We start from the raw sequence: 24,001 nt of genomic DNA, 5'->3' as shown, positions 1-24,001 counted from the left end.
CTCGATTGGTCGGCATGTCGGTCCGCCCGCTAAGAGTAGAATCTTCTCAAGTTGTTCGCGTTCCACGTTCTCGGGACTTCCTTACCATCAAGCCTTTCTAACTTGAAAGCACATTTACCCATCACTTTTTTGATTCTATAGGGGCCTTCCCAGTTTGCCGCTAGCTTGCCTTCTCCAGGGGTCGGTGGGCCGATGTCGTTTCGCCTCAGGATGAGATCGTTCGGCTCGAATTCCCTCTTGAGCACTTTGGTGTTGTAGCGCAGAGCCATTCTTTGTTTTAGCGCTGTTGACAAACCCCATTTGTAGGGTTTATCTTGTATTTATTTTTGGGGATTTTATCACCTTTCACCCACATTTATTCAATGAAATAGCATGGTTTTGTATATTCTCCTTTAATTGTGCTTAAGAGTGAAAACATGCTTTTTAGGTCTTAAAATAGCCAAATGTAATTTACCTTGATTCCATTAGATGCATTGATATGTTTGTTAAGTGATTTCAGATTTAGGAGGCAAAGATTGGATCAAGGAAATGAAGAAAAAGCATGTAAAGTTGGAGAACTCATGAAGAAATGAAAGAACCAGAAAGCTGTCAAGCCGACCTCTTCGCACTTAATTGACCATAACTTGAGCTACAGAGGTCCAAATGATGCGGTTCCAGTTGGGTTGGAAAGCTAACATCCGGGGCTTCGAAATGATATAAATTTTGCCATATGTTGCTTCGCGTTCAGGGGCGCGCACGCGCACTTTGGCGCGCGCCGATTCTATCCATGGCCCACTTTAATGAAATCGCCCCCAGCGGTTTTAGGAGCCTTGTGGGCCCAATCCAACTCATTTCTGATGCTATTTAAGTCAAGTATTGAAGGGAAATCAAGATACTTTAGGTACTTTTGATCATTAGTTTAGTTTTAGAAGTAGTTAGAACTAGTTTCTAGAGAGAGAAGCTCTCACTTCTCTCTAGAATTAGGATTAGGAATTGTTGTTTTGTTAATTCTTTGTAATTGTTAGTTGTTGATTCCTTTTATTCTTACAAATAAAAATGCTTTCTTTCATTACCCTCCAAGTGTTTGATGAAATGCTTGAGAGGATGTTAGAGTAGGATTTTATGTTCTTGGCTTGAGAAGGTAACTTAGGATTTCTTGAGTCACTAGTGTCCAATTGATTGCTAGTTGATAGCCATTAACTCTAGCCTTCATTAATCCAATTAGTGGAAAGCTAGGACTTATGGACTAGGATTGATATAACTCACTTGACTTTCCTTTGTTAATTGATTTAAGGATGACTAAGTGGGTTAATCCTTGTAACTACCATACTTGTGGCTAGTGATAATGATGAAGACCCTTGACAACCAAATCTTGCCAAGACCATTTTGTTAATAAAGTTTTCTTACCATTTACTATTCATTTTTCTCATCTAAAAACCCCAAATATAACTCACAACCAATAACAAGACACTCTATTGTAAATCCTAGGGAGAACGACCCGAGGTTTGAATACTTCGGTTATTAATTTTAGGGGTTTGTACTTGTGACAAACAAATTTTTGTATGAAAGGGTTATTGTTGGTTTAGAAACTATACTTTACAACGAGATTTCATTAGTGAAATTCCAAACCGTCAAAAATCCATTCGTCAGCTGTCTCTGTCAAATGAGCCATTTCTCTGGCTTCATCTATCAGGTCCTTTTCCACGGTTTCCTCTACTCCTTTCAAAAGTAACCGGGGGCTCGGTTCACCGATCTCTACGGGTATTACTGCATCCACCCCATACGTTAGCCGGAAGGGAGTCTCCTTAGTGGAGGATTGTTCAGTTGTTCGGTAGGACCAGAGAACCGAGGCTAGTTCGTCGGCCCAAGCACCCTTTTTATTATCCAACCTCTTCTTCAGTCCTGAAAGGATAATCTTGTTGGCGGACTCCACCTGCCCGTTTGTCTGGGGATGTTCTACCGAAGAGAACCTATGTCTTATACCCAGGCCGTTAAGGAATTCCGTGAACTTCTTGTCAGTAAACTGCGTGCCGTTGTCCGAGATGACGACTTCTGGTATCCCAAATCGTGTTATCACCTGCCTGCACATGAATTTCTTGCAATTGGACGAGGATATGCTAGCTAGTGGTTCGGCCTCTATCCATTTGGTGTAGTAGTCAATTGCGACTATGAGGTACTTGACTTGTCCGGGACCGACTGGGAAGGGCCCTAAGAGGTCGACTCCCCATTGAGAAAATGGCCGGGAGGTCGTTAGCAAGCTTAACTCGGAGGCCGGCGCCCTGGCGAAATTGGCGTTCTGTTGACACTTCATACATTTTTTGACAAACTCCTTGGAGTCCGCCATCATTGACGGCCAATAGTATCCGGCTCGAATTAATTTTCTTGCTAAGGCCTTGCCTCCGATGTGGTGTCCGCAGCAGCCTTCATGGACTTCCCTGAGGACGTAGTCCGTCTGGTCGGGGTGTAGGCACTTCAGTAGGGGTTGGTTGAGCCCTTTCCTGAACATCTGTCCTTGGATGACAGCGTACTTGGCTGCTTCCCTTCTCAATTTCGCCGCATCCTTTTCGTCGTCAGGGAGTTTGCCGTGTTCTAGAAAGTTGGTGATGGAGTCTAGCCATGAAGAACCTAGGCTTGACACGTGCAGTGTGATCGCTGGTTCTCTTGTCATACCTTGAATGAGAGACCGGTTGCCTTCTCCCGGCTTCGTGCTGGCCAACTTCGATAGGAGGTCTGCCCGTGTGTTCCTTTCTCTAGGTACGTGGTGGACCGTGACCTCTTCAAACTTTTGGCTCAAGCTTTTAACTTTTTCCAAGTACTTTTGTAACAACGAGTCTTTGGCTTGGTAGCTCCCGTTTACCTGGGAGGTGACGACTTGGGAATCACTGCATATTTCCAGTCTTCTTGCTCCGACTTCCGCTGCTAGGGTTAAGCCCCCTATAAGGGCTTCATATTCTGCCTGGTTGTTCGAGATGGGAAATTCGAATCTGACCGACTGCTCGTATACAACTCCAACCGGACATTCCAGGATGATCCCGGCACCTCCAAATGTCTGGTTGGAGGCTCCGTCCACGTGGAGCTTCCACCGTGTACTCGCTTCTTCGGTTGGATCCCCCGTTACTTCTACTAGAAAATCTGCCATCGCCTGCGCTTGATGGGTTGCCGGGGTTCGTATCGTATATCGTACTGGGAGAGTTCGATGGACCAAGTCATCATTCTTCCCGCCAGGTCGGGTTTTTGAAGTACTTGCCGGATCCATTGGTCCGTTCTCACGACAACCTGGTGACTCTGGAAGTACTGCTTTAACCTTTGTGAGGAAGTCAAGAGTGCTAGGGCTAGTTTTTCCAGCTTGCTGTACCTTAATTCTGCCCCTTGCAAGGCCCTACTTATGAAATAGACTGGCTGTTGAGCTTTCCCTTCTTCCCGCACCAGAACTGCAGCCAGGACTTCTCCTGTTATGGCGAGGTACAGGTATAGTAGTTCCCCGTCCTTTGGCTTCCCGAGGACGGGTGGTGCCGCCAGGATTTTCTTGAAGTGCCGAAAGGCCTCCTCACATGCGGGTGTCCACTCAAACGCCATCCCTTTCTTCATGAGGTTAAAGAATGGCAGGGCCTTTGTTGCCGATGCCCCGAGAAACCGGGATAACGAGGTCAACCGCCCCGCCAACCTTTGGACATCCTTGATACAACCCGGGCTCTTCATCTGGAGTATCGTCTGGCACTTCTCCGGGTTAGCTTCTACCCCTCTCTGAGTTATCATGAATCCTAGGAACTTGCCGGCTTCCATGGCGAAGGCACACTTGAGGGGATTCAGCCTCATGCCGTGTTGCCGGAGAGACGCGAATACCTTTCCCAGATCCGTTATGAGGTCGTCAGGTTGCTTTGTTTTCGCAAGGATGTCGTCGACATAGACTTCCACTGTCTTGCCTATTAGATCGTGGAAAATCTTGCTCATAAGCCTTTGGTATGTCGCCCCTGCGTTTTTCAGACCGAATGACATCACCTTGTAACATAAGGTTCCTCCTGGCATTATGAACGCCGTTTTGTCTTCGTCTGGACGGTGCATCGGTATCTGGTTATATCCGGAGTAGGCGTCCATGAAGCTTAGATAACGGTAGCACGCCGCAGCGTCGACGAGTGCGTCTATGTTAGGGAGGGGGAAACAATCCTTAGGGCATGCCTTGTTAAGGTCAGAGTAGTCTACACACATTCTCCACTTGCCATTGTGTTTTTTCACTAGGACTACATTCGAGAGCCACGTCGAGTAGTCCACTTCTCGTATGAAACCTGCTTCCAGGAGGTTGGCCGTCTGCCTGGCCACCTCCTCCGCCCTCTCTGTCGACATCTTTCTCCTTCGTTGCGCTACTGGGCGTGCTTTCGACCTGACAGCCAGATGGTGTGACATGATTTTTGGGTCTATGCCTGGCATGTCGGCAGGTGTCCAGGCGAACAAATCCCTATTGGCCCTTATCATTTCGACCAAGGACTCCTTTAACTCACGTGGCAGGTTCTTGTTGATGAATGTGAACTTCTCCTCCGTGTCGCCGATCACGAGTTTTTCCAGATCCCCTTCTGGTTCTGGTCTAGGTTTGTCGTCTACTCTGGCGTCCAGGTCGGCTAGGAACACACCGGATGCCTCTCTGGATTTCCTTCTCAGGGATAGGCTGGCATTGTCACATGCGACTGCCGTCTCGAGATCCCCTCTTATGGACCCTATGGATCCGTCGTCGGTAACGAACTTCATGACTAGCAGCTTAGTGTTGATTATCGCTTCAACATCGTTTATCGTCTTCCTTCCCAAGATGATATTATAGGCGGTGGAATCTCGGAGGATTACGAACTCGGCCATCGCCGATCTTCGACCTTGGGCTTGCCCTATCGAGATCGGCAGGGATATTACTCCGTCAGGTTTGATGAAGTGGTCGCCCAACCCAATGACCCCGTGCTGGTGAGTCATCAGGTCGGCGTCCTTTAGCCCAAGTGCGTCAAACACGTTGCGGAACATGATGTTTGAATCAGCTCCTGTGTCGACAAGGATGCGTTTGACGAGGCCGGTTCCCACTCTGGCCGTAATGACCATGGGGGGGTTTTCCAGGGCGTCGTCGAACCATTGATCTTCCGGGCCGAAAGAAATGGAGGGAGGTTTCTTAGAGTTTCGCACCAACGGGGAGGAGACCGTCAAGACCTTAGCATCTTTCTTGTGTGCCGATCGGGATTTTGGCGCGGCGTTCTTGGCTGTCACGACGTTTATCACAGTGAGGCCGTGGTCCCTTTCTTCTGGCTCTTGTCGCCGTTTCGCCGAGCGGGTTTTGCCTTCTTCGTCTTGGTCGCGGTAGCGCCTCCTCGGTTCTCTGATAAGATGAGAGAATGCTGCTAGTTTACCTTCTCTTATCGCTTGTTCGAGTGCATCCCTCAGGTCGAAACAGTCCTGCGTTTGGTGGCCGTAACCCTTGTGGTAGTCACAATAGAGGTTCTTGTTTCCTCCCGTACGGTCCTTGAGTGGTCGGGGCTTCGGCAGAATGCCCTTCTCGGCTATTTGTTGATAGACTTCCACGATGGGGAGAGTGAGCGGGGTGTAGTTAGCGAATTTCCCGACCCGGGGGAACGGCATGGGTGCCTTGCTTGGTGCCTCCTCCCTGGCTTGCTCCTTTGCTCTTTCTCCGTTACCCTGTTGCCGAGCTTGGCTGTAGCCGGACTGCCGCTTATTGGCAGCCACGACTCGGCTGACTTCTTCGTCGTTTATATACTCCTTGGCTACCGTCTGGATCTCGTGCATCATCCAAACTGGTTTCGTGGTAAGGTGTTTTCGAAAGTTTTCGTTGAGGAGGCCGTTCGTCAGGCAAAGGCTGGCCACCGAGTTGGTTAAGCCGTCGATTTCCAAGCATTCGTTGTTGAACCGGTCCAGGTACTTCCTGGTCGGCTCTCCCTGTCTTTGTGTTATCCCCAAAAGGTTGATCGGGTGCTTTGCCTTTGCTATTCGCGTCGTAAACTGGGCCAGGAACGCACGACTGATGTCCGAGAAGCTGTAGATGAATCCCTGCGGGAGGCCGTTAAACCACCTGATCGCGGGTCCCGCCAGGGTCACCGGAAAAGCTCGGCATCTTACCTCGTCCCCTACTCCCTCTAGGTTCATCCTCGCTTCGAAAGCCGTGAGATGTTCTAGGGGGTCTTGAGTTCCATCGTACCTCATGTCCGTTGGTTTGTCGAAGTGTTTCGGCAACCGGACTTTGAGGATGGAATGGTGGAACGGGGTGACGCCCATTATCACAGGTTGTCGAGTCCTCCCGGACCTCATGTCCTCACGATCTCGTGTCATGCGGCGCGTCTCTCTGCCACGGGAGTAGATAATGGTGTCATTTCATCTTCTTAGGATCGGAGACTCTTCACGGGTGCTCTCCGCTTCCGTTCGGGATGCGGAGGTGCGTCGCTGGCGGCTTTGGTGGGAGTCTCTCTCCTGGCTCTCAGGGGACGGGGTGTAGCTGGGGTCGGTGCTTCGTCCATCGCGCTCTTGGTCGGCTAACTGTCGCTCCAAATTTTGGACCCTGTGACGTAACTCCTGCATTATTATGGCGCTGTCGCCGCCCGTTCCCCCGAAGGGTCGCGTCCTCGTACGTTGTTCAGTGTGTTGTCGGGGAGACCTTCGCCGACCTCTCAATGAGGCGACAGAGGCTGCCCCTTCCGCTCCGGCTCCTCGGCCCTGGTCCCCGGGACCCTGCACAACGTCCATTAAGGGAATCCCCACAGACGGCGCCAATGTTCGGTAGTCGATTTCCGGACAGGTCGGGTGATGATTGATGGGAGCGAGGATTCCTCAATCGCGGTTGTGTCGGGTTCCGGTTTGCCGTGAAGTCGAGCACTTGTCGTGAGAGAAAAAGGGGGGGTGCCCCGTTCGGGTCGGGTCATCATCGGGTCGGGTTGACCCGCGAGTTACTTGGGCTGGGCCGTAACAGTTATTTTAAGGTATAACTCCTAAATCTTAATATTCATATGTAAATCATAATATTTCAAAGTTATTTGTGAAATACACTGTTAAATTTTTTTTTTTTGGTAAATCAAAGAATATTTGGTAATAATATTTTGAAATGAAATTTGACAAAGTATATACAAGAGGTTATATATTTAAGGTTTAATTACTCTATTGGTCTTTATAGTTTCACTAAATTTTTAATTAGGTCCCTATATTTTTTTTCCTTTCAATTGAGTCTCTACACTACTTTTAATTTTATAATTACGTTCTTTTTATATTAAAAATGTTAAAATTAACATAATATTTGTATCAAAATACATGCAGTCAAAGATTTAATTAAGTTTTTAATTATAAATACCTTCAATTTGCAAAGAAATATTCAGTTAACTCTAATATTTTTTACATTTGGAAGGACTTAATTACAAAAATAAAGCAGTGTAGAGACCTAATTGAAAGGAAAAAAATATAGGGACCTAATTAAAAATTTGATAAAACTATAGGGACTAACAGAATAATTAAACTCATATTTAAAATGGAGAGTCTTTATTCTTTTAATTCAAAAAAATGCAAATAGTGTTGCATATGCTTCTTTTGACGCGAATATTCATTCGAATTGGAGTTAACCATAGAGTAAATTTCAACGTCTAATAGATTTAGATATCAACTTAGCCAATTAATTTAGTCTTGTCTTTTTTTTTTCTTTCTCTTCTGTTCAGTAAAAAAAAAACTATACTAGCAGGCATGATTTGAGTATTTGACTGAAGTGGTGCAATTATTATTATTATTATCTTTTTAATAAGTATATGCTTTTGTTTCTCTTTTTAAATTTCGCCTGAGGCATAAATAGTAAGAGGAGCAGAAAACCTGGCCCAAAATAGCTAGGGCCCATTTGTTACCCTAAGGAAGAACCCGAACTTAATTATGATCCGACCCACAGAGAAGCAAATGCCCATAAAAGCCTAAAACCTTGGCTAACCCTAGTTTTCATCCCTTCACTCTTTTCCATTACACTTCGTGGGAAGAGATCGAGCTACAAGCGCAGCTCAACAACAATGGTGAGTAAATAATCAACCTTTTACCTCTCGTCTATTCTATTCCTTATATGCTGTACGATTTGCGTCTCTTTATGCCGTTTTCTGATCTGAACTTTAATCTGCATGGTTTGTTTAGCAAATGATTTCGATTCCTCTGTTTCCCGAGAATTTGAGCTGTTTCTGTGTGTTTTATGGCGTTGAAAATCATGATTTATTGATCTGTACTTGATGAGAAATTTCTGGAGTTTTGAGGTTGAGTTTGCCCAAAAAAGATCTTAGGGTTTATGCTTTGGATGTGCTTATCACTACTAAAGGAATTCACACTATCATGATATAAAAGTTGAATCTGTTAAACTCACACAAAGTAGCTTTTTTTAGTCATTTCTAATGTGCATATAGGATTTGCTCTCTTTGTATTTTAATAGAACAGAAAATACAAGTCTTCTGTTTAATTTTTATTTGTTATGTGTGTTGTAATGGGTGAGTTGTGGAGTAAGCAAACCCTATGATTTTATTTTATGACAATCTCTGTAACTATTATTTTTTTATTGCATAATGTAGGTATATGTTAAGGCCCAGAAATCTAAGGCCTACTTCAAGAGGTATCAAGTAAAGTTTAAGAGAAGAAGAGGTATGGTGCTTTTATTTTAATCTTTTTTTCTTTTTTTTTGTGTTTGTTATTGTTCCTACATGGCTTCAAAATTGTTGGTGACATTATTAAACTGAAAAATGTGCAGAGGGAAAGACCGATTACAGAGCCAGGATTCGGTTGATTAACCAGGATAAGAACAAATACAACACTCCAAAGTATCGCTTTGTTGTGCGATTCGTATCCTAATGATGTGTGGAGATTTACATTTCAATTGCTTGCAACTATGAGAAAAGCATTTAGATTTTGCACTGATTCTCCCTGTTTGCTTGTTTCTTGCTTTTATTGTCTTAAAATTGACTTTAGTTTTAGTTATTACAAGTCGCTATTTTGATCAAATCATTTATCTGTTTTGAAGTCAGTTTAGCTGTTATTTCCTTGGGTAGTCCTTAACCTCATTATTAGACAAACAAGGATATTGTTGCACAAATAACATCCGCTAGTATTGCTGGTGATATTGTTCTTGCAGCAGCTTATTCTCATGAATTGCCCCGCTATGGTCTTGAAGTAGGCCTTACTAACTATGCTGCAGGTACTTCTATTGAATACTTTCTCCGCTCCTTCCTCAATGATCATTTGTGTGTGAATTTTCATAGTCGATTGTGTTGTCTGCATTTCTCTCGATACAGTTTTTTATCCTTGTGACTGAATCTCTTAAGATGTGGCCAGCTTATTGCACTGGACTTCTCCTTGCTCGCCGAGTCCTTAAGATGCTTGAAATGGACGAGGAGTATCAAGGAAATGTCGAGGCTACTGGTGAGGATTTCTCTGTTGAGCCTGCTGATACCAGGAGGCCATTCCGTGCTCTTCTTGATGTTGGTCTTATCAGGACCACAACTGGAAACCGTGTGTTTGGTGCCCTTAAGGTATGCGCTATTATATTGCAATGGTAGCTTTTGTAATCTATTTTTTGCTGTGTTTGATTGACTAATTGAGATGGTTTACAGGGAGCTTTGGATGGGGGTTTGGATATCCCTCACAGTGAAAAGAGGTTTGCCGGTTTTGACAAAGAGAAGAAGGAGCTTGATCCCGAAGTTCACCGCAAGTATATCTTTGGTGGACATGTTGCTTCTTACATGAGGGTATGGAAAAAAAATCTTACTTGGGCGCTACTGATTGTAAAATTCTAGACAATATTTTTGTTTTTTCATAAATTTGGACGACAATTTAACTTGTTCCATATATTATGCAGACTTTGCAGGAAGATGAACCTGAGAAATACCAGTCACATTTCAGTGAATATATCAAGCGAGGAATAGAGGCTGATGGAATTGAGTCTCTGTACAAAAAGGTTCATGCTGCCATTCGTGCTGATCCTACCATCAAGAAGTCGGGGAAACCTGCTCCTAAGGAGCACAAGAGGTATACATCTGATTTATATTCATGAATTCAACTACATTTCACAACTATAATGTAACACATTTCCTGAGGTATTCTTTTTCTTTTTCCTCTTTTACTTTCAGGTACAACCTCAAGAAGCTTACCTATGAGGAGAGGAAGAATAAGTTGATTGCACGCTTGCAGGCTCTCAACAATGCTGCAGGTGGGGATGAAGATGATGATGAGGATGACGATTGAAAGCTTTTCAAGGATGCATCACGAGTGCTACTTGTTTAGAACTTCTCAGAACTCATTTAGATCATTACTTTCTTTAAAATTTTTTATGCTTGTACTTTCGACATTTTAGCCACCAATTTTGGATACTTTTTGGAGACTTGGTCAAATTTTGTGTTAGCCTGGATTAATGTGTTTTACTTGTTGGTATTGTTCGAAAGATAAGTCTTTTACCATAAAATTGCACTTCTATATTATCCTAACTTTCTACAACGCGTCTATTATGAGTTTTCTTTTCATGGAGATAACTGGAAAATTGGAAATAAAACAATACTGTCGGCATTTTATATTGTTTCTTTGGTCATTGGTCCCAAGTTTTATTTTCTCCGTTAAAATAGATATCTAAGATTATACAATGCTTTGCGGCATGGTACTTTGTTGAGTTGTTGCATGTCATGAAATTTATGTCCAACAGTATTTTAATAAAAAAGAAAATGTTTCTCCATATGAAACAGTATATATTAGTTGTTAAAATATTTTATGCCTTTTATATAATTGAAAAAAATGTTAATATAAAAAAAATCAATTTATATTTAATATATATGTTTGTCTCTCAAAAAATTGGAATTATTGTCTGCGTCCTAGCATGTACATCATAGATATAATCTCCAATGTACAAATATATTAGCTAATGTTTATTAGCGTGAGAGTTTATGCTTATATATAATTTAAAACTAAAACTTAGTACTTAATTACTTATAAGACAAATAAAACCATTTGCAACTTGGTTCATAGCATCCAAAACAATGATATCCAGTGTCCACTATGGATGTAAACGTCATAATTTCACGTGTCCGATGTAGGAAAAAGTTTACAATTCATCCAAATATATTATAATTGTAACCTATGCTCAAACAGAAGATTGAAACACTTATTGGCCATATCAATGGCTCAATCAATTTGCAGAGTTAATGTCTCTCAAGATGAATGATCAGGTTTTTTCAAAGTCTCATGGACTGCTGAAAAGTCAAGGTCTCCCAATCCCATGCTCCTGGCTTTCTTGAAAGCCTACAAGACAAATAGGAAGATATCCAATTTAAGAAACAAAAAGAGAAGAAACAGGAAGAATCCTTTTCTGTTGTAGTTTGATAATCATCAATGTATATCAGTCACATGCACATAAAAGAGCTTAAGATCAGAAACAATAGTAGTCATTTGATCCTTAAACTACACATCAAGTTTGTTCTTCCTTAAACTTATACAACCTTTCTTGACGAATCTTGTATTAGCAATTCATCCTGAGATTTTCATGCAAACAAAAAAGGAATTAGTATTACCTCATTTGCTGCAGCTGCTATAGGCATCGGTACAGCATTTTCGTCTCCGAGGGCGAGGGCTAATCTCATGTCCTTCTGCTGATGTTTTAGTGGAAAAGCTGGGGAGTAATTGTTTTTTAGCATTGAGGGTCCTTTCATTTTAAACATGGGGTTAGCAATGGCACCTAGATCCTGATAGCATCAAAAAGCACAAAAATTATGCTTTCAACGACGATAAAAGAGAACAACAAAATAGTGTCCCATTCATTGGTCACAAGAAAATACCAGCACGTCAAGAAGAGTCGAAGGGTTCAATCCACTTCTTCCGGCTAGTGTGAGTCCCTCGGAGAAAGCATTCATCATACTGTAACATGCATAACATAAAGAACAAGTATAATAATGCAATTTCGACTTTTGTTTGTCTTCCGCTTCCAAAAAAATGTTCTAAGCCGTCTTGGTCGACCCCCTTTCCCCATCTAAATAAGAAAGCATAGAATTTGACAAACAAAAAGATTACCTTCCCATTATCATGTTAACAACAAGTTTCATTTTTGCGCTGTTTCCGACCTCACCAAGATGGAAAGATTTCTTTCCTAATACATCAAATGCTGGCACTACTTCATCGTACAATGCCTACGTATCAAAATAGTCAATTTCTAAAGATTAATATACATGAGGTTCCATTGGATAGTCAATAGTTTTTCAATTTCCTGAAAAGTTAGTCCGCAGCAATAAATACACATAAGACTACTTGATTGAGCACATGGATATACCAAAGAATTCCAGTCTCTTAAGTATACATCTGATTCCAATGGACAGCAGAAGACCATGATAGCAAAGATAAAATCAGAAATTATGTCTGAATAATTCAATTCCTTCAAGCAGTTAGAAGTTTAGCAGCAAAACATGCAGTGATGCAAGCATGGTGATTGAATATCTATTCGCAATTTCAGAGTTAAGCATACCTTGTCCCCCGCAGCAAGTATTACTAGTTGGCCATCTTCGGCAGGCTTCTTGCTACCTGAAACAGGAGCTTCAAGGAAGGAACCACCTTTCGATTTGATTGCCTGCAGAAATCAAATTTGTGTGTACTCAAATTAGATGATATCAGAAAGAATACACAACATGTTTATCAAAAAATTATACTGAAACAAAATGAAGAAAATTTATGAACTTGGAATGAAGGGAAATAGACTTTTGCATCAGCAGCATAAACATCAAAAGGCTATGCTAACCTCAGATATCTTCGAAGATGTATCTGCATCAACTGTTGACATGTCAACATAACCTTTTCCATTACCAATTTGCTCAAGAACACCATCTTTATCAAATACAACCTAGAATATTACCACGGAATGCAAGTTAAGTAAGTAAAAGCAAAATAAGTTGCATGGAAAATTTTAAAATATATAATATAATATAAAGAAACTATATATAAATGCGCACCGATAGAGCAGCCGAAGGATCAGACAACATTGCAATTGTATACTTGCATTTCTTGATCACAGCTGCAGGGGTTTCTCCAATTGAAGCACCATGTTCCACAAGTTCATCACACTACAAATTAGATTATTAGAGGTTGCAAAAGCATGGAAAACTTTAGGCCACTAGCAGAATATTCAAAATCAAAGTTCATAGTACTTTTATGGTGAGAACTTAATGCTTAATAATATACAAAGAATAGGACATATAAACACCCATACTACAAATTACATAAACTTTCTCTAATTGTTCCACTTTTCTTCCCCCCACCCCCAAACACAATTTTGTTTATCTTCACTAATTTGATATCATGTAAACAACGTGTGAAAAATTCAGACTGGTTGCTAAACTGCTCTCCAAAATTCTTGGAATTATGCATCAGCAAATATAACTTTCTGCATAATTTCTTCCTTTTAAGTATGATTATTGCACATGAAATGAAACTATAAATTAAAAAGGAAAAAAAAAAAAAGAAAACTGAAAAACCAATAGCGAATGCAAAATAAATAAATAAAAATCCAGAACCATTAATAACCAATATTATGTAGGAAGAAATTATAATAAAAAAATCATTTTTTTTTTCAAAGTGCAAGCCAATTGAGATTTGGAGCTGGAAAAATAAAATTTTGGTAACACCCCATATGATGAATCAGATTGAAAATGGAAGGTTCGAGGGTGAAGTTGCAGGAACAGTAGGAATTGCATTGAATATGAGAAGGGAAGTTAGAGAAAGTTAAGACCTTTGAGAGAGTCCTGTTCCAAACAGTGACCTTGAAGCCATGGCGTAGAAGGTTCATGGACATGGCCTTGCCCATTATCCCTAGACCCAAGAACCCTACCTCCATTTCTGATTTCTCTCTCTCGTTTCAAATCAGCTATTGAAGGTTGATCTCTGAGTCTCAGTAGTACACTCTTGTACTCTGAAGAAGGAAAGGCCCTTCCTTTATAATAAGCTATTTACTATTTAAAATTGTTTATTTTAATACTTTAATTGGTTAAAAAAAGAGGAATTAATTATTGAAAATTTTATTTTTTATACTAAAATGATTAAAAAATTATAATTTAATTAATATTTAAAAAAGAGGACCTAATTATTTTTATATATAAAGTTAATAATATCCTTAATTCATTAATTCTCTACTCATATTTTACAAAATAATAGCAATAAGAATTTGAGCTTCATAGTCAATTTGAACAAATAAAAAGTAAAATGACCTAACTCACCTAAGAATATAATTATCAATTTATAGAAACTTTTGGTCTTTTTCATTAAATATTAACTAATTTAATCATTTTTTAGTAATTTTAGTATAAAAACTCTTTTACCAAGTAATTTGTATGTCTAAGTGACTATACTTTCTTAGAAACAAACAATCTTTTTTTTTTAAATAAAATATAAGACAACAAAATGAAACTTAACAAGTTTATGTTATTTCTACTTATACATGTACAACTAACATTAGCAATCCTAATCCTAATAACATATATTTAAGATAAGAATTGTGTTTAGTGGTATATAATTGAACATTAAAGACAAAATTTTAGAAGAACCGGTTGTTAAAAGAACCTAAGAACAACATTAAGAATATAATATAATAGATTTTGTTAAGAATTTATGTCCCTAAAAAGCTAGGACTTGGAAGTGAACATTTTGTTAAAGTCTTTTATACTAAATTAGTAAAAACATAAACAAAATTGCTATCTGAATAACAATACATTTTAAATAGAGAAAAAAAAAAGGAGCTTATTTTTCCTTGAACTTGGCAAAAATTATTAATATATCACCGTCCTAAACCCATCATTCTGAATTACTCAAAGGCGATGATAACAATATGGGAAGTAAAATTATTACAAAATCTCCTCTCAATAATAATTTTGAGAAGGAATACACAGAGATAGTGGCACCATTATTTGTTATTTTATTCATACTAAAAAGTTTAACACTAATATATATTTTTTGTTTTGTTAATTAAAAAATAATACAAATACATAATTTTTTAATAATAATTGTATTTTTTACAAATATAAAAAAAAGATCTTTGATGTATGAATAATATTATTGAAAATTGATGTGTTAGTATTATCATATGTTTGGCCAATTGTTACGGAAATTGTGATTGGTGGGAGTGTATAAGTAAAGTCCAAGGATGAGTGATGGGTGGATGTATTCCATTCCTGTGTTTTCTACTTTTCTCTCATTCGGTGAAATCAGATTCCAACATACTTTCACTCTGCAAACTCTGTTTCATGTGGATTCTGGTGGACTCAAATTATTTCGCTTAGTAACCAAGTTGGGTTGGTCTAGTGGTTAGCTCACTAGTCCGCTTAAGCAAGTGTCGGGGTTCGAATCCCGCCTTGTGCATGCAGCAACCCATTGGCCAGCGGCAAACCCTTAAATGGAGCTCAGTACCGCGGCGGATTAGTTCTTGGCCTACCGGATTGGGGGATAACGTGGAAAACCAAAAAAAAAAAAAAAATTATTTCGCTTAGTTACACTGCTGTCCAAAATGCTGGGAGGTCTTATTCCCTATGATTTTAGACAACAAAAAAAAAAGAAAAAAAAGCATGGTATATTAATATTGCGGAGTCTTTTTCTTATTATTTTGGTAAAAAAATTTTCTTTCTTCTTTTCTATTATGGTAATAATTTCTCTCTTTTAATGTAGGATTCCGTGTTGAGTTTTTTTAAGAGTAAACACTTCATTTAATTTTAAAAAATTTTATATCGCATACTTTAATTTTTTTTTTTAGAAGTTAGACGAATTGATTGTTGATGTGTTGGAAGAAATTAATTTATTTTATAATAATATTTTAAAATTTAATTGTCTCATAATAAATTTATTAAAAATTTATTTGTCCAACACACATTAAAAATTTGATTGAAAAATCATAGACCAATCTATTTGATGAGAGTATTCGAATGAAACTAATTTGAGTGTTTATGAATTACAATTGGTCAATTATAACTTTTGAGTAGTCATTCTTCTCTCAAAGGGAATCCAAATTAATTTCAAAGTGAAATCGTCCTTATATCTCTTTTGTATATCAAACTAAGATTTATCATCTTTACAAGGGTATATAAGGGGAAGAACAAAATTATAGATCCATTTTTTCTTTTTTCTTTTTTTTTGTGTTGCAGCAAAACGCAATCCTCGATGGGTTCAAGTTCTGTTCCTACAACGATGAACCATACAGAAATGTAAATTAAGTTAGGTTGGTTTAGTGGTTAACTCACTAGTCTACTAAAACAAGTGTTAGATGTTCGAATCCTATTTTGTACATGCTGCAACCCATTGGTCAGCAACAAATCCTTAAATAGAGCTCAAATTTGTGGCGGATTAACTCTTAGTTTATTGAACTAGAAAATTCCGTTAAAAAAAAACATGCTGAAATGTATGTCTTAAGTTTGCATGGAAAATTGATTATAGAAATATTATTCTTTATTCTTGATGTATGCTCAAGCAATGTATTGATGCATGAAACAACGATTGCTTCATGGTTTAAGCATCTAACTTGTTTTCATTCCTTGCCCCCCTTAGGTGACATAAATATATGCTCTGGCTTTTCATTCCTTATCCTCTTAGCTGACATAAATATATTACTCTTTCTACTTGCAGTTGCAATAAGCTGACATAAATATATGCTCTAGCTTTTTTTGGTAGACATAAACATATAGTACAAACGAAGCTCCATTTTATTAACATGTGTTTTAAGAAAATGTTTTAAAACTATCATTAAAAGAAATATAGAAGAGGAGATGCGATGAAAAATAGGAAGGATACAGTAGCGAAGGTGACCACCAGGCATGATGCGGGAGGAAGCTAGCCACGGATAACTAGTGTGAGAGCATCTGAATTGAAAGAGGGGAGGCAGCAGTCAGATGCTCCTGTCAAAGATTCAAATAGTAATGAATGGTCTAAAAAGATAGAAGTACCGATAGCAAATGAGAATGTCGTTTGGCTACAGAGAAGTATTGTCGGAGGTAAGAAATCGGTAATTGATTTTCAGTTGCTGCAGGAAAAGATCAAGAGGGACTGGCCTTGTGTAACACAGGTAAAAGAGCTGGGGCATACAAAGCTATGATTACGTTCAATACAGTGCTTTGTGCTGAAGAGGCCTACACTTTTAGAATGAATGATTTATTAAAATTGATTTATATGGTATGGAGATGGGATGAGACTGAGAAAAGTGAGTCTAGAAGAGTTTGGTTGGAGTGCTATGGAATTCCATTGCATGCATGGTCGAATGATACTTTTCGCAGAATAGGGGAGCAATGGGGCGAAGTGGTAGAGTGCGATAAACTAACGCGATCGTGTACCTCATTCATTGTGGGTAAAGTTCTAATTGATACGTGTGTTTTCGATATGATTAACGAATGGATGCACGTCACAATAGGGACAAGTGGATTCGACGTTCTTGTAAGAGAAGTGGGTGGAGAAGTGTATCGGGAGGAATGTTTTCGAAAGAGCAAGGAAGAGACAAGACACAGGCACATGACAAATATAGAAGAGCCGCTGCATGGAAGCTCTAGTTGCATATTGAATCATGGAGCTGAATGGAGGATGGCTGATTGGATCAGGCGGCGGTGCTGATGACAATAGAACGTAGAAACAAGGAACAAGATAAGGACAGGATGGTAATTTCAAGCCTTGATTTGAACGAATGGAATCACAACAATTCGAATAACCCCTTAGGGACTCTCATTTTTGATTCTTTTTCTTTTTCTTTTGTAGGTTTTCATCGTATTTTTAGAAAAAATGTCTTCTGTAGAAGCTCTTTCTCAATGGGTTGATGTCACAGTCCTGGGGGAGGAACCCTTGGTCGATGCTGAGTTTATTATTCATCTTCGTACTCATCACAGGATTTGTGTTTCTGAGGATGACGAGACAAAGTATGAGTTGGTAGTCTCGGGTCCAGAAGATTGGGTTTGTTTTGGGAGGGCCAATGAGGCGGCCTCTCATTTTTTCTTTATGTATGAATGTATGATCACCCGTTTGGGTGTCTTTCTTCCTTTTTCAGATTTTGAGATGTCTGTTTTGCACCACTGTCGAGTTGCCCCTACTGGATTTCGAGATGTCTGTTTTGCACTACTGTCGAGTTGTCCCTACCCAACTTCACCCCAATTCTTGGGGTTTTCTGAAAATTTATCAATTTATTAGTCACGCTTTGGACTTTCCGACCTCTTTGAGAATTTTTTTTCTTTCTTTTTCACATGACTAAGCCCTTTAGTGGGCTAAATAACAAGCAGCAATGGGTTTCTTTCCGAGCCATACAAGGTCGGAGAATTTTCACCCTTTTTGATGAATCTTTCCACGGCTTCAAAAATTATTTTTTCAAAATGCAAGCCGTAGAGGGTCACCACCCCTTTTTCCTGGATGAGAATTCTTCCCCTCGCTTTCCCCTCTATTGGTTGGAGGCCTCCCCTTGTGAGAAGTACGGTCTGGACGACCTGGACGAGGTGGAGGCGGCCATTGTGGGGTTTTTCCGAGAAGTGTGGGGGAGGACCCCATACTTGGACACTAGGAAATTCCTCCAGGGATCGCCGACCTTTGTTCGGTTGCAACTAGGTAGTATATGCATTTCTTATTTTCAACTTGTATCTACCGACTTGGATTTTGCCGACTTGTAATTTTTGCTAATTGTTTCTTTTGCAGACATGGCAAGGAAGAATGCTCAGGAATCTTACCAGAGAGTTCAGGAGGCTAAAGCAAAGTCGCGGGCCAGGGCTGGTGGTGCCAGGGCAATCATCTCTCCTCCTCCTCCTCAGAACGTGGGGACTCCCCTTCAGCCCATTGTGATTTCTTCTTCTGCCTTATCTCGGCCGCTCCCCTCCTCCCGACTTCTTTCTGAGCCAGAGAAGAAGAAGCGCAAGACTTTAGAGTCTGGCTCTTCTTTTGATGGTGGGGTTAAGGCGGATGCTCTTGCATTCGTCCGAAAGAACATCTATCCTCATATAAGTATGGATGATGTTTCTGTTCGAAACCACCTCACCACTCTGGCTGAGGAGAGTTTTAGGGCGGCGGGTGTTTGTGGCAAGCTTTTGGATATTTTTGAGAAGACTCCTCTCAGCTCTTTGGGGATGACCTCGAGGGTCGAGGAGTTGGAAGGAAGGTTGGAGGGGATGCTTCTTTCTTATCAGGAGCATGAGAGGGAGTTGAAGGAGGAGGTCGCCAAGCTGAGGGCGGAGAGAGATAGCCTTCGGGAAAAGGAGAGTAAGCTGCGGGCCCAATGCAACATGGAGGCGAGTTTGAGGAAAACAGCACAGGAGAGTTATCAAAGTTTATTTCAAGATCTTGTGTCTGTGAAGAAGGATTTGCTGAACTCTCGAAATGCGTATGCCGAGTTGGAGGACTCTATCGCTGATGGTGCCGAGGAGTCTTGGAGGATCTTCCTGGAGCAAGTCAGAGTTATTGCTCCCGACTTGGATCTTTCTCCTTTACATCCTGAAAAAGTTGTTATTGATGGAGCCATAGTTGATCCCCCTGTCCCCGTGATCGTTTCTGAATCAGAGTTGAAGACTCGAGGACAGAGGATCATTGACAATTGAAGACTCGGGGGCAGAGGATTATTGAGTCTCCTCCTCGTTCTAAAGACGCTCCGAGTTCTTCTGTTGTTCCTCCGGCTTCCTCTTCATCTCCCGTGGTTGCCTCTTTTCCTGGTCCTGATGGCGCTCTTCCTGACTCTGGTGGTGGTGATCCGTCTACTCCTCTGCAAAAATAACTTTTTTATGGCTATATGGGGGCTCGGCCTGTGAGTCCCCCCTTTTTTAAACTCTTTATATGTCGTTTGTCGGTTGAACAATTTCTTTTGGCCTTTTAAGGCCGTAAACAAAATATTTTATAAGTACCTTTTTTTAATAAGGGTTAACTTAGCAAAATAAATGCCCTTTTTTGGATAAGAGTTTAAGTTACCTTATGCGTGTATGCTTTTCTGATTTTGATTTTTTCGAAGTCCCCTTGATCTTTTCTGAAAACCTTTCCCTTTGGCTTGTCTGTTTTTCTGAGCCTTTTGTTTAAGGACTTTAGGACAGCCTTTAAACTTTTTCCTAGGTTTTTTGATCTCTTTTTTATTATTCCTTATACTCAACTTTGCTTTAGTGAGTTCTTATGACTTAGGTTATTTTTGCGATGCGTTTTTCTTCTACTCGGTTCTTCACTCCGACTCACAGGTCGAAGTATTTCCGAGCTTTTCCACTCGGATTTTCATTTCGACTTATGAGTCGGGTTGTTCCCGAGTTTTTTACGATCAACTCATATAACCTCTTTACACCGACTTGTACCTCGTTGTTTTATCCTGACGACCATCTAGATCGGTTCATGGGATTTTCACGTTTTGTCGAGTTTAAGTCGGCGCGTTTCGTGGAAAGACTTAGAAAATAGAAAGGAGCTTATAAGAGATATTGTAGATGAAAAAGATCTTTATTAATTGGGGAGGTATCTTCTTGCTACTAAGGGTTTTAATAGCCTATTTTCCCTTAACCTCTACTATGATGCCTCGTTAAAAACCCTTCTCCAGAAAAAACCCTTTAATTTTGGGAAAAAATCATGAAGTTGGGAAAAGAGTACATCAGGGAGTAGAGTTCGCTTTTAACTGTAGTACCTTTTCATATTACAAGCATGCCACGACCTTGGGAACTCAGTTCCGTTCAGGTCGGTTACTTTATAATAACCTTTTCCTAAAACTTCGTTGACTTTGTATGGTCCCTTCCAATTTGCGGCGAGCTTTCCTTCTCCTGATTTGTTGACTCCAATGTCATTTCTGATTAAGACCAAGTCATCCGGGGCAAATGTTCTTCGAATGACTTTTTTGTTGTACCTTATAGTCATCCTTTGCTTCAATGCTGCTTCTCTTATCTGGGCATCTTCTCGGACTTCGGGGAGCAAGTCGAGCTCCTCTTTGTGCCCCCGTATGTTTCCGATCTCGTCATGGAGAATTACCCTTGGGCTTTGCTCATTGATTTCTATTGGTATCATTGCTTCCACGCCATAGACTAGTCGGAAGGGCGTTTCTCCAGTGGCGGATTGGGGCGTTGTCCTGTAAGCCCATAGTACTTGAGGGAGCTCTTCAGCCCAAGCTCCTTTTGTTTCTTGCAATCTCTTTTTTAGCCCTGCCAGTATGACTTTGTTGGCTGCCTCGGCTTGCCCATTGGCTTGTGGGTGCTCCACCGAGGTGAACTGATGTTTGATTTTCACACTGGCTACTAAGCTTCTGAAGGTAGCATCGGTGAATTGGGTTCCATTATCTGTAGTAATGGAATAAGGTATCCCATATCTTGTGATGATATTTTTGTAGAGGAACCTCCGACTTCTTTGAGCGGTGATGGTGGCCAATGGTTCTGCTTCTATCCACTTTATGAAGTAATCTATTCCCACGATCAGGTATTTGACTTGTCCTGGCGCTTGGGGAAAAGGACCAAACAAATCCATTCCCCATTTTGCAAAAGGCCATGGAGAAGTGATACTGATGAGCTCTTCTGGTGGAGCCACGTGGAAATTTGCATGCATCTGACATGGTTGACACTTTTTCACAAATTCTGTGGCATCTTTCTGCAAGGTCGGCCAGTAGAATCTAGCTCGGATTACTTTCCTGGCTAGTGACCTTGCTCCGAGATGGTTTCCGCAGATCCCACTATGTACTTCCTCCAATACCTCGGCGGTTCTTGAGGTCGGTACACACTTTAACAATGACGAGGACGAACAGAAAAATCCTACCGATAATGACGACCATACTGCAGAAACCAAAGCCGTGGTGCCCCAAAGCCATCAGTAAAAAGATCCAATCCCTTCTCAAAGGAAATTATGAACTTTCAAATGCCCAAAAATTTTACTCTACCGACGTCACTGAAACCTTATGAGGGAATCGGTGATCCCAACATCCACGTCACTAAATTCAACTCAATAATGTTCATGAACGATGCATCTGACCCAATACTTTGTCATACATTTCTGACTTTCTTAGATGGTGCTGCCTTGATTTGGTTTTCTAGTTTACCTGCAGGTTCTATATCAAGCTTTATTGAGCTGGCCAACCTCTTTGTCAACAACTTCGCAGCTTCAAAGATCTGTGCATAACTCGGACTATCTTAGTACCATACAACAAGGACAACATGAGAGTTTTAAGGATTATATGACGAGATTTGCCAAAGTGGCCATAGAGATCCCATACCTCAACTTAGATGTCCACCTACATGTGCTAAAGAGTAGACTTTGTCCTGGAAAATTTCAAGAGATAATAACAGTGACAAAATCAAATACACTAGTCAAGTTCTGAGAGAAGGCAACATGCCAAATAGAGATAGAAGAGATCCGACAAGTTTAAAGAGCAGAAAAACCAACTTTTAGCCAAGAAGTTGACAAACAAAACAAACATCATAACAACAGAGAAGACCATTCAAAATAGCTAAGGTCATTACACGAGGCACACCCCTGCACCTTCAACTATGGAGGTTTCACATTCATATAGCACATCATTTTTTTCATCTCTTTATTATTTTTATCATTATTATTTTGTTCTCCTTCACAACAAATCAAAACTCATACCGACTTATAAGTTGGTTTATCTACTATCACATATCAAACAATGCACCAAACCGAATGCCTATTTAACCAATCTATACCTCTAATATAAAAAATTGTATTCTGAGATATCTTCAACATACCTATTTTATTCTAATGTATATCCAAAGTTGAAATTTCAAATTTTTTTCGCAATTTATTTCAGAAGGAATTAACCGATTATTCAATATGAAAAGAACACTCAAACATACCAATCTAAACAAGTTGACACCTATAAGTCAGAATCATTTCAAACAAACCGACAATTATAAGTCGGAGTCATTTCAAACAAACAGGCAACTATAAGTCGAAGTTAATCCAAATAAGCTGACACCTATAGGTTGGAATCACTCCAAACAAATCGGCGACTATAAGTCGGAGTCAATCCAAACAAACCGACATCTATAAGTTGGAATCACTTCAAACAAACCGATAATTATAAGTCAAAATCAGTCAAAGCATACCGACACCTATAAGTCGGTGTCAGTCCAACAATCAACTATAAGTTCATTAAAAAATATACTAATATAAGCAACACATTTCTCAATGACAAGCTTGTCCAATTTTATTTTTAAGATTATCAAGTTGATATTGGGGGGCTAATCCTCATGTCTCTAAATTATAACACAACTGCATCTCTTCTATATCCTGTCGAGTTAGAACTCGATTTTTATAAAGGCTCAACCCGTTTCTCTTAAAAATAAACAGGTAAAGCTTGGGGGTTATAATCTGGTCACTATAACTCGCCAACTATAAGCTATAATTTGAAGATTAGGTCAAAAGAACGTTAGGATTTTCATAACTCATAAATTACCAACACATAACTCGATCGTTACATCTATAACTCGGCCGTTATAATTTGGTCCATTCCATATTACTCGATAATTGTTACCTATTACTTGGAAAACAAGTGTTGATCCATTACCTATATCTCGGCCAATGAAACGTATAGTTCGGCCTAAATTTTTCTGTTAATCCATTAGCTATAACTTGGCCTAAAATTTACCTATAAATTGGAATTTGAATAAAATAAATCAAACATGCCTATTTCAGTTAGAGAGAATCTTGACTCTAACGTAACCATCTGAACACGTGCAGAAGTGGTTACCAAAATAGTAGGACTACGGGATAACCACCTATAACATAACAACACTATAAAGTATAAATACAAAACTTTAAGCACGTAAAAGGTACGCTATTCACTTTGAATAACGTATACCTTATCTTATACGGTTTTTTACTTGAGCGTTGGAGTCTCTTTGCAGGTTTCAACTTCTTTCGATATTTCTTGACGATTGAAGTATAGTTCGGTGTCTGTGTTATTATGACAGAAAATTCTATATAAACGAAAGAAGGAGTTATATCTCGACACTAAAAAAAATTATACTTCGACTCAGATTACTATGCAAGAACAGAAACAAAGTCTTATTTCTACACATAGAAAAATAAAAAAAAACGAAATAAACATAAA

The 24,001-nt window shown here is 39.9% G+C and overlaps 3 protein-coding genes across 3 annotated transcripts; 1 reads left to right on the top strand and 2 right to left on the bottom strand.

The window, feature by feature from the left end:
* Window positions 1-29: 29 nt before the first annotated feature.
* Window positions 30-6,237, bottom strand: LOC127744804 (uncharacterized). The gene is made up of 3 exons (XM_052257232.1): window positions 3,406-6,237; window positions 1,609-3,358; window positions 30-283 (listed from the first exon to the last, which is right to left on the bottom strand). The coding sequence occupies exons 1-3, from the start codon at window positions 6,235-6,237 to the stop codon at window positions 30-32; spliced, it is 4,836 nt and encodes a 1,611-aa protein (XP_052113192.1).
* A 1,595-nt stretch (window positions 6,238-7,832) lies between these two features.
* On the top strand, window positions 7,833-10,442 carry LOC107472977 (60S ribosomal protein L5). The gene is made up of 8 exons (XM_016092499.3): window positions 7,833-7,997; window positions 8,538-8,607; window positions 8,714-8,805; window positions 9,031-9,157; window positions 9,295-9,491; window positions 9,573-9,707; window positions 9,818-9,987; window positions 10,089-10,442. Exons 1-8 carry the CDS (start codon window positions 7,995-7,997, stop codon window positions 10,201-10,203), a joined length of 909 nt encoding a protein of 302 aa, XP_015947985.1. The 5' UTR covers window positions 7,833-7,994; the 3' UTR covers window positions 10,204-10,442.
* A 489-nt stretch (window positions 10,443-10,931) lies between these two features.
* LOC107472978 (glyoxylate/succinic semialdehyde reductase 1) lies at window positions 10,932-13,906 on the bottom strand. Its single transcript, XM_016092500.3, has 8 exons — window positions 13,718-13,906; window positions 12,942-13,052; window positions 12,731-12,832; window positions 12,461-12,562; window positions 12,013-12,128; window positions 11,781-11,859; window positions 11,517-11,687; window positions 10,932-11,247 (listed from the first exon to the last, which is right to left on the bottom strand). The coding sequence occupies exons 1-8, from the start codon at window positions 13,820-13,822 to the stop codon at window positions 11,158-11,160; spliced, it is 876 nt and encodes a 291-aa protein (XP_015947986.1). The 5' UTR covers window positions 13,823-13,906; the 3' UTR covers window positions 10,932-11,157.
* Window positions 13,907-24,001: the final 10,095 nt, after the last annotated feature.

This window comes from Arachis duranensis, chromosome 2 (assembly GCF_000817695.3).
Source record: "Arachis duranensis cultivar V14167 chromosome 2, aradu.V14167.gnm2.J7QH, whole genome shotgun sequence".
NCBI classification, from domain to species: Eukaryota; Viridiplantae; Streptophyta; class Magnoliopsida; order Fabales; family Fabaceae; genus Arachis; species Arachis duranensis.
This window is presented reverse-complemented; position numbering and strand designations above follow the sequence as displayed.

Excerpts from the sequence above, each read along its gene's own strand:
- LOC127744804 (XM_052257232.1), bottom strand. The coding sequence starts at position 6,237 with ATGGGCGTCACCCCGTTCCACCATTCCATCCTCAAAGTCCGGTTGCCG. Across the intron at positions 3,359-3,405 it reads AAGTCCTGGCTGCAGTTCTG|GGCCTTGCAAGGGGCAGAAT; the intron begins GTGCGGGAAGAA and ends TTTCATAAGTAG. Across the intron at positions 284-1,608 it reads TGACGAATGGATTTTTGACG|CGCTAAAACAAAGAATGGCT; the intron begins GTTTGGAATTTC and ends GTTTGTCAACAG.
- LOC107472977 (XM_016092499.3), top strand. Across the intron at positions 9,158-9,294 it reads CCTTACTAACTATGCTGCAG|CTTATTGCACTGGACTTCTC; the intron begins GTACTTCTATTG and ends AGATGTGGCCAG. Across the intron at positions 9,492-9,572 it reads GTGTGTTTGGTGCCCTTAAG|GGAGCTTTGGATGGGGGTTT; the intron begins GTATGCGCTATT and ends GATGGTTTACAG.
- LOC107472978 (XM_016092500.3), bottom strand. The coding sequence starts at position 13,822 with ATGGAGGTAGGGTTCTTGGGTCTAGGGATAATGGGCAAGGCCATGTCC. Across the intron at positions 11,860-12,012 it reads GTTAACATGATAATGGGAAG|TATGATGAATGCTTTCTCCG; the intron begins GTAATCTTTTTG and ends TGCATGTTACAG. Across the intron at positions 11,688-11,780 it reads CGACTCTTCTTGACGTGCTG|GATCTAGGTGCCATTGCTAA; the intron begins GTATTTTCTTGT and ends TGATGCTATCAG.